General features: G+C 38.5%; 1 protein-coding gene across 8 annotated transcripts in view; it reads left to right on the forward strand.

Annotated features, from left to right (window-relative positions):
* Window positions 1-8889, forward strand: part of MYCBP2 (MYC binding protein 2) — a 226102-nt gene extending 217213 nt beyond the window's left edge. For all 8 annotated transcript variants that reach the window (XM_031466155.2, XM_031466152.2, XM_064493060.1 and 5 more), the window contains 5 exons: window positions 222-329; window positions 1451-1660; window positions 4575-4682; window positions 5312-5477; window positions 8057-8889. In XM_031466155.2, the coding sequence (XP_031322015.1) occupies window positions 222-329; window positions 1451-1660; window positions 4575-4682; window positions 5312-5477; window positions 8057-8172 (708 nt within the window). In that variant the 3' untranslated portion in view covers window positions 8173-8889. The remainder of the gene's footprint in view (window positions 1-221; window positions 330-1450; window positions 1661-4574; window positions 4683-5311; window positions 5478-8056) is intronic.
* The last annotated feature ends 775 nt before the right edge of the window (window positions 8890-9664 follow it).

The following is a 9664-nucleotide window of genomic DNA, read 5'->3' on the forward strand; positions in this document are numbered from 1 at the left end:
GGTGGCATTAACATATGAATGGTAAAAAATTGGGAGAAGCTGAAGACCTAGTTCCTTATGTCCCATGACTGGTAGAGAAGTGCTGAAATGTCATTGTACTAAATTTCTAGATTTTTCTCATACCTGCCTTAGGTAGTACTTCCTACATTAATAATCTGCCAGTTACCCAACTGTTTATTCTTATTACATTTGCTTACATTCTTCTGTTTTCTTTACTTAAGCTGGACTGTAGTCACGTATTCCACTTACAGTGCTGTCGACGAGTTTTGGAAAACAGATGGCTTGGTCCAAGGATAACATTTGGATTTATATCTTGTCCCATTTGCAAGGTATGGAAAGAATCAGATATTATCTACTTTCTATTTATTTTCATCTTTATCTTTCATCTTTCAAAATAAACGTGTCAGCATCTCTCGGTGTCCTTTTCAGTCTGCTTTTTACCACCAACCCTCAGTTTCTGCTCTCTTCATCCAGGTGGTACCTGAGAATATGATAAGATCTCTCTATTATAATGCATTTTCAAAACAGTAATTGTCCATTACAAGCTGATTAAATTATACTAGTGCATCAGAAAGTTCATTCAGCTATCACCATGCATTGAAAGGCACACATCACTACTTCCAGACCCTTCGGGAGTTCAGACCATGTGGCATGTCAGTGGGTGACTACCAAAAAGAAGAATGAGCCTGTGGTGCTGGTAGATGTGATACCGGCCATGAAAGAGTGAAACTTGAATTTTAAATACCATTACGACAGATTCTTTTAGAGCTTAGGTAAAATAAGGATAAAATTCTTGACATTTTGACACATTTCTACAAAGATAGTAAGCAAAGTAGCAAGTTGTTTTGGCAGGTAATAATGTTTAACAAAAAGCTTTTGTTTAATAATGGCTTTGCAGACTGGTGTATAAGGTATAACATGGAAATACTTAGCACAATACTTGCTTAGGCTGTGCAGTGTTCAAGAAGATTGTGGTATTTTCTCTCCCTTCTCATTTGGTGTCACAAAGAAAAGCCACATTTAGGAAATGGTACGTGAAAGCGGTTACGGTTTGTTCATTTCTATTACCTGACATTCCGCCTACTCCTAAGGAACCAACACACACACACAGACACAGACAGACACACACACACACACACACACACGGATATTTTTAGTAGCAAGGTAACCTTTTATTCCCAGAACACCTAAGGCAGCAAGAGATATATATTTCATACTCAGGGGCATAAAGCTAATACGATGGAATTTTCATGTTCTGTGCCCCACTGGCCCCCACTTTCCCTGCTCTTGGGAAAATATAAGCTTGTGAGGACTTTACAAGATTATTTTTGAATGGCTTTTTATTTAGAAAATGTTTGGTTAGCACAGTGCTTGGCACTTTGGTCACACTGTTTATTGAATTAATAAATCAATGGTTCTGTTAGAGAATGTTCTTTTTCTTTAATTTCAGAACAAAATTAATCATATAGTGTTAAAGGACCTGCTGGATCCAATAAAAGAACTCTATGAGGATGTCAGAAGAAAAGCTCTAATGAGATTGGAATATGAAGGTCTGCATAAGAGCGAAGCTATCACAACTCCTGGTGTGAGATTTTATAACGACCCCGCTGGCTATGCCATGAATAGATACGCATATTATGTCTGCTACAAATGCAGAAAGGTATGCTGTTAATCATAACATGAAATTTTAAGACTTAGAGATTACCGGTGTAAGTTGAATTATTCTAGTCTTAAGTCTAAAGTTAAAAATACAAGTTTGGTACTATGTTTCATATAGAATTTATTGACTTAATTTGTTTAGGGGTTTTTTTTTAACATATACAAAGTGTTTCCAAAACATGAAATATTTCTGTACACAATCTACTTCCTGTCAGTAATAACCTCTTGTTTGCCAAATCCAGTTGGTTCTTAAATAAACTTCTCTTGTTTGACTCTTTTGACCATTCCCTCCTTAAAATTCTTATGCCCTTGGCTTCTAGGACAAGACTCTCTTTGGTATCTTTCTTCCTTTCTGGTCATTTGTCTTTAACTCCCTCACGGAGTTCCGTTTCATTCACCTACTCCTTACATATTTGTTCCCCAGCCCTCCGTTCTTGCCTCATGGTTCCTCCTTCCCTCGGGCAACCTCCTGTCCGCTCTTGCCTCCCCTACCACCTGTGTTGTTCTGACCCTCCAGTAGTTCTGAGATTGAGAAACAAATATCCGACTGCCTACCAGACATTTGAATTTCTCAAAAATACTTCCAAGTCTACATGCCCATTATTGATTACATTTATCGACTTTGACTCACTATCCAGTCTGTTTTAACAAAGTCCTATCAATTTTGCCTCCAAATCTCTTCTGAGTTCTTTTTTCCTTTCTATTACATCTTCAGCAACCCTAATCATTTGCTTTGGTAGTTACAGTGGCCTTCTTCCTGGACTCCTTGTATGGAGCCCTAACCCCTCCCTTTCATGCTTTACACAGACACTTAGAGTTTTACGCGGAGATTATTTTTAGATCTCAGATCTGATTGTCATTGTTGTGCTGAAGCCCATTCCCCTCTCAAGTCTCATCTCCCGATGTGCTGCCATTTGTGCCCTGTGCAACGAAACTCTGAGCAGCTTGCAGTTCCCCAGACCGGGCCATGTTTGCTCACTTGCCACACCCCCACACCAGCACGTGGGCTCCTCTCTTCGTGGAATGTTCTTCTCTGCCTCCTACTCTGCACCTGGCTCTCACCTGCCACCCACCCACACGCTCTTACCAGTAGCCAGGTCTGGTCACACTTCCGGGAGTTAACACTTCAAGCTCTGGACCCCACCTGTAGCTTTACACAGGCCTTTTATAGGCTGCCAGTTTTACACTTTGCAACATCATATGCAAATAAAGTACAACAGAAGTTAACCAACCAGGAACAAGCTTTGTAGAAATAGACTAATCAGGAGTGAGCTCCATGCAAATGAACTACTACAAATGGACCAATCATCAGTTAGGGAAGTGGACCAATCGGAAGTGAGAGTAATAACCAATCAGGAGTGAAGGAAATAACCAATCAGAAGTGAGCTCAGGGAACCAATAGAATTCTAGATGTAAGTTTGCCACTTTAGAGGCAAAAAGTGAGAGACAGCCTCTGGGCCAGGGAACTGGTCGGTGCTGGGAGGAAAGCAGTGGCCCTGCCTAGGGGTCCTTCCGGTCTTTTTATGGGGCTTCCTGCCTCAGCCTCCCTGCCACCACCACACCACACCATTTGGACGTCTTGCATACATCATCATAGCACTTGTTGCTCTGCGTCACGGTAACTGGTTCTCTTGTCTCTCTGTCCCACTTGGTAAGTTCCATGAGGACAAAGACTGTTTTTTCACTACTCTCTCTCCAGTACTTGGCATTTATTAGACACTAAGCTAATTAGGGAATGAGTAAATGAATGAAGGAATCAATACATGAAAGATGCATAGTCTCCCAAAGTAACAAAAAGAAAATGCAGATAACGAATGAAAGGCTGAGGAGGTAGATGATAGCCAGAAAAGCAGACAGGTGCACACACCCAGGGAAAGCCCTTCAGTGTACATCTGTGAATCGTGTACTGTTACAAATAGTAAAATATTACTTCTGTGCGTCGGACGTACTAAACATCATCAGTGAATATCATGCTACCACACTGGGTGTCAGTCAAATGTCCAGAAAGGCAAGCAGAGAATCTGGAAAAGTGAAAGAGCTGGAATAGGCCAGGACACATGAGATACTTCTGAGGCCTGATTTAGCTGGTAGATGACTGTTTGTAACCTCTGTATTAATGAAGCCTGTCTTTTGACCTGTTTTTCTAGTACAGATAAAAGATTTATATTGACTCATCTTACTTATTCCCAATTATGGACATAGTTTTTTGACTATAAGACATACTGTGTTTGCAGATTGCACCAGTTAGAATTGGCCTAAATAATTTTGTGCCCAGAGCAAATGCAAATAAATTATTGTGATAATTTCATTTATTCAAGTATCTGTATTGGATACTGTTGAGTTCCTGCATATAATGTAGTTTTATAAGTATGAGCAGTATTCTGAACAGAATTATCAAATTTGCCTTTCCTTTTAAAAAATTTTTATATGATCAAAATGGATTTTTTTCTTTCCCATTACCCTCAGGATTATAATTTTATACTAAAGTTTATTTTAGGCATATTTTTAAAGCAGCAGAAGGGAATATGTTATTTAATATTTCAAAATGAGGAAAACTATTCAAACTTTTTACCCTGAAAAAGCATAGTTTCTCTTTACCATTTAATATCCTATTCTTGATATTTATTTGGAATATTATACATTCTTTTATCTTTTTCTTTGACGGTAAGTACAGTGTTTGAACTTCCTATGGTAAGCGTGAATCCATTCATGCTTTATTCATGAAGTAGCTTTATTTCTTACCCTGCTGTGCCCTGTGGGCAGTAGCGTGGACACCCACTTACCATTGCAGGGGACCGTTTAACAGGCAGTAGTGTTTCCGAAGACCTCTCAAGCTAGCGTCCACTGCACCCATGCTGCTCCACCCACGCAGTGTTTCCTGTTCCTGCTGTGATCTCACTGTGTTCTCTCCCTAGGCGTATTTTGGGGGCGAAGCTCGCTGCGATGCTGAGGCTGGACAAGGGGATGATTATGATCCCAGGGAGCTCATTTGTGGGGCCTGTTCTGATGTGTCCAGGGCTCAGGTGGGCAAAACATTTCATTAGAAAGGACAGTTTAGAAACATTAAACTTACGTTTTTTTAAGTAATAATGTAACTAATATGATGGGGATGGTATAGCAGGTTTTTTTCCCCTGTGTTTTCTGATGTTTGTATAGCAGTGTATAATTTTCCAAATCATTTTGTGCATATTATTTCTTTTGCATTTTATAATTTCATCTCATAAAATAATCAACCATATTTTGACAAGTAATAAATTTACTTCCTTCCTTTTCTTTAACCTACAGTCACAAACTTTTAAGTTTTCCTGTCTTCAATGAAATCTTTACTATGAGTCCATCTATGAGGTTGAGAGATGAAATATTATTAATTTTTTAATTTGGCTAACCAAGAAACATTCACAAGGAGATTCAGTGGCTTGCTTTTTAAATAATAGTAGTTATGATGGAGCTGAGATTAGAACTTGTGGCTTTGTCCAGACATTTTGGGCAAAGGAACACATTTATTCAATTTTTTTAATGTTATGTATCATCAGGTTTTCAATCAGTTTCAAGAGCTATGTATACTGTCAAAATACGAGCCGTGTATATGACTGTCTTAAGTATAGTTGAAGTAGACTTGACATAATCTTGTGTCTGTTTTCTTTTGCTGTAGATGTGTCCAAAACACGGCACAGACTTTTTGGAATATAAATGCCGCTACTGCTGCTCGGTGGCTGTCTTCTTCTGTTTTGGGACAACACACTTCTGTAACGCTTGTCATGATGACTTTCAGAGAATGACTAGCATTCCTAAGGAAGAACTACCACACTGTCCTGCAGGTATGCTTTTTGTATTTTTGAATATGATTATGATGATATGGCATCTAGTTCTATCTAATGATCACATGAGGACACTTTGTTTCCAGTGGCAGAAATCAGGTTCAAACCATCCTAAAGAAACAAAGGGAATTCCTCGGCCCTTGTAAGGAAGCGTCCTTCTGGGTGAGGTAGAAAGTGAGGTGACCGCGGTGAGTGAAAGGTCCTGAGCTGTAATGAAGCAGATGGCTTGGGGACCGAGAAGGAAGTCAGCTAAGGATTAGTAGCATTTCTGTTCAGCCCTGAAGGGCCATGTGAAGTTTGAAATTATAAACTGATAAGAGAACCATTTAAAGGGATTTTGTGATTTTTTTTTTAAAAGCCTGGAACCAGCATCATAAAGTGGGCGAGTGATTTGATCAGGAATGGCTGGGATTGGCAGCGTAGTGAGTATCAGAAAGCCACGGGGATTAAAGAAGCCATTGAGAATACAGGGGAGATAACTGTGGAGGTAAGGGTGACGGAAAGTGAAGATGAAACCAAAAGGAAGCTGAAAAAGTGGGACGAGATCAGGAGGCTGGTGACGACAGTGAGGCCGAATGCCAGGCTTAACAGAAGGGAGAGAAGCGAAGGAGAGGCAGATGTGACCACAGAAGAGAGTTTTACACAAGATAGATCTGAAATGAGTGCAAATATGTGCAAAAGTACATAAACCACAATGTGCAATGTTGTCAAGGCTGGGAAATGCTCTCATCCGTTGCTAATCAAAGTGCGAATAAGCAGAATCCTATGGTGCCTCTCAAAACTGCAAGTATATCTACCCTTTAACAGTCCCGTTTCTGGGGATATACCTACATATGTGAGGAAAGTAAAAAAGAGCAAATAGACAAGGTTATTCATTGCATCATTGTTTATAATAATACAAATTTGTGAGCATTGCAAGTATCCAGTAGGAGGTTGGTAAAACACTAAATACTCTGCACCATTGAAAAATGAGGGAGACTGAGGATGGAGTTTCTAGGTACTGATGCAGAAAGATCTATAGGAGATACTGTTCAGTGAAAGACCAAGTTACTGAGCAGCGTATATAGTTTGTTGCCTTTTGTAAGAAAGGGAGAAATGACAATATTTGCTCGTACTTATTTCTATTTACATTTTAAAAAACACAGGGAAGATACACTGGTGCGATTTGCAGTGGGAGATAGTGATACGCTTTATAGTTTATAACATGAATAATTGCCTTTCTCACAAACCTCTGATGACCCATCCTGGGGCCACATGCCTGCCATTGTCGGAGGCAGCCCTGACCGCTGCTCTTGTGCCTGTTCGCTGAAACCAGCAGGGGGCTTCTCCCGCTGAGATTCGCTGCCTGCAGTCTGCAACTCACCTTCATGCCTTGGTCTTCCCCTTATATGGAACTTCCCTTATATTCGTCTAGACCAGGCCACCGTTTGTCATCATTAACAGTAACCATAGCTAACCTTTATTGACTGTTTATACTGTGCCAGGCTAAGAGCTTCATAAACGCTAGCCTTTTATCCCTCATGTTTGCCTTCTTTTACGTGAGAGGAGTTTTTAAAGCTGGAAGAGGTAAATTGAGATCTCATTCGCCATCAATCTGGATAACCTCATTCCATCCAATCTCATCATGCTTTTCTCTCAAGTAAAATCAAAATTTACATTTACTGTTTTGGAAACCAGCGGTAGGAAACTAGTGCATAGTTCTGTTCCTTCCTCTCTGTTAATAAGACTCTGCATTCAAGTGTAAGCCCAGCCTGTGTTCCCTGCACAGAGTAGCTCTTCGCTTATAAAGCAGCAGAAATCCTTTTTAAATGATACGAAACAGGTGACATGAGGCCCATTAACATAACAAATCTTTCAAAACATAGAAAAACACAGGTTTTTTTGCACACTTTTAAGCCTAGTTTGATTATTATCTACAAATATGTATCTTCCCCTAAGTGTTTCTTTCTGGATTATGACATTTTGAATTATTTTACCATTCATGTCTTTCAGTTGAGTAATTTCCATTTTTTACTGATCTCCTTTTAGATAGTTTTTAATGTAACACTAATAATCAGTCTTCCCACTTGACCAGTGTCTGCTTTTCCTTCAGAGAAGATAGAAGGATAACATGGCTTATTTACACTTCAGTTTGTTGTTACTTGGAGGAAAGCGTTCTATATAAAAGTCTTCATATTTTCTTATCCAGAATAATTTTCTGCTAGACTACAGTGAGAGATTTTTGTGACCATCTTGTTCATTGCTCTTTGCATTAAGATGGTATACCTAATTTACCTATTAATAGAAAAAGATCTATAGCTCAGAGTGGTTATCTTTAGGCAGGATGTCGTGGGTAAGGGACCCTATCCCTTCCTGTTATATGTATCTGGTATGTTGAATTTTTAATGGTGAATGTTTTTACTTTTGTACTTAGAAGAAAATAATGTTTTATACTTAACTTTGTATTTGCATAACCGTAGTCAAGTTACTTCTTTGAGTAACTTATCAGTGGTTAGTATTTACCTTAGGTTTGTGTGTATGTGTGTCTGTGTGTGTGCGCTTTTAATTGTATTCTTTTGCCTCCTTCAAAATTTACACAGGTCCCAAAGGCAAACAGTTGGAAGGAACTGAGTGTCCTCTCCATGTTGTTCATCCACCCACCGGGGAAGAGTTTGCTCTGGGTTGTGGCGTGTGCAGAAACGCTCACACTTTTTAGAACACTCAGACTCCTTTGTCTACAAAGAGAAAAGTTGCCTTCATCCCCCAGGCGGATGCGGTGAAGTTTAAACTCTGCTCAGGATAAGGACGGGACCATTTTTACATCCATGAAAACTTACCATTCACAGTGCAAGAAGGATGCCAAATACATGTACATAATTCTTGCTGTGGACAGTTTCCCCATTCTTTCAGTTTATCTTCTTTTGAACCAAGACATCAAATTTGTGAGGTGTTTGCATGTGGCCATTACCGTCATTGGCCTGTGAAACATTGGACATTCATAGATAATTGATAACAAAGAATTGCCATGCCCATGGACTACGAATGATGCTGGCTTTCAAGCAAAAAAGAAAAATAATCATTGTTTATTGTATACTGCCTTTTTGTAATCCTGTACAATTGCATCACGGGTGGGGATAAAAAGAGGAATATTCTGGTTTATTTCCTAGACTGTTATTTAAAAAAAAAATTGTGTTAGGACAGCATATAAATGTAATAAGTATCACACTGTATATAAAGATATCAATGTTTGTCCTGTATAAGAATTACTAAATTACAAATGCAGTTTCATTTAAACTTCTAGGTTAAGTTTGAGCCTGAAATTTTAATGAAGTGCAATACTGAGTGTGCCTCATTATCTTGCAGCTGTAAACATAATGGAATGTACATGTCAATAAACCACTGTACATTTTTATACAGTGATAAAGTCTAACAAGTGTGTAAAGTGTTGCTTGAGAAACAAAATTTAAGTACCTTAATGTAAGGACTAAAACTCTATCCAATTTTCCTTGGAAAGAAATTTGCTAACACAGCACAATCATGACTTTCAGAACTGTTAGGGAAAATAAGAGTAGTAATGAAGTCAGTAAAGTGGAATCTTAATCAAACACTGGATTTATATTCACAAACAGGCATATGCCAGAGATGGAAGAAAACACTTAGGAAATTGACCAACCTCCATCTTATTAACCCCACTTCTTTTAACTTTTCTAACATCAACAAAATCACAAGTCTTTCCTTTATCTATTGTAGACTGTGTGTTTTGGTAGACCTTTTTTACATTTAGCTCATAAAATTGGCAAATTGTTGGTTTATGATGGATCATAAATCAGATGACATTTATTTCATAGAGCTGACATAAGTTTTGACCAGTTCTGTTCTGAAGTCCCCAGTTGAAAATATATAATTTGTCAATATACATTATTTTAATGACATTTGTTAAGCATCTGTGAGAAATTTAAAATAATCTTTGCCTTTAAGGGACTTAAAATATAAACAAAAGATCAAATCTGAGCACAGATAACTATTTAGAGAATCTTATAATAAATTGCATAAAATGTCCAAGCCAAATGCTTCAGGGTTTAGGAAAGATTGTTATCGGTGGTTTCTGGTTTTGTCTTTGTTGTTGGGAAGGTTAGGTCAGAGGCCATTTGAGCTACATCTTGAAGCATAAGTATCATTTCAAGGGCAGACATGTAGAGAAAGGCATG

Source organism: Camelus dromedarius, chromosome 13 (genome assembly GCF_036321535.1).
Source record: "Camelus dromedarius isolate mCamDro1 chromosome 13, mCamDro1.pat, whole genome shotgun sequence".
NCBI classification, from domain to species: domain Eukaryota; kingdom Metazoa; phylum Chordata; class Mammalia; order Artiodactyla; family Camelidae; genus Camelus; species Camelus dromedarius.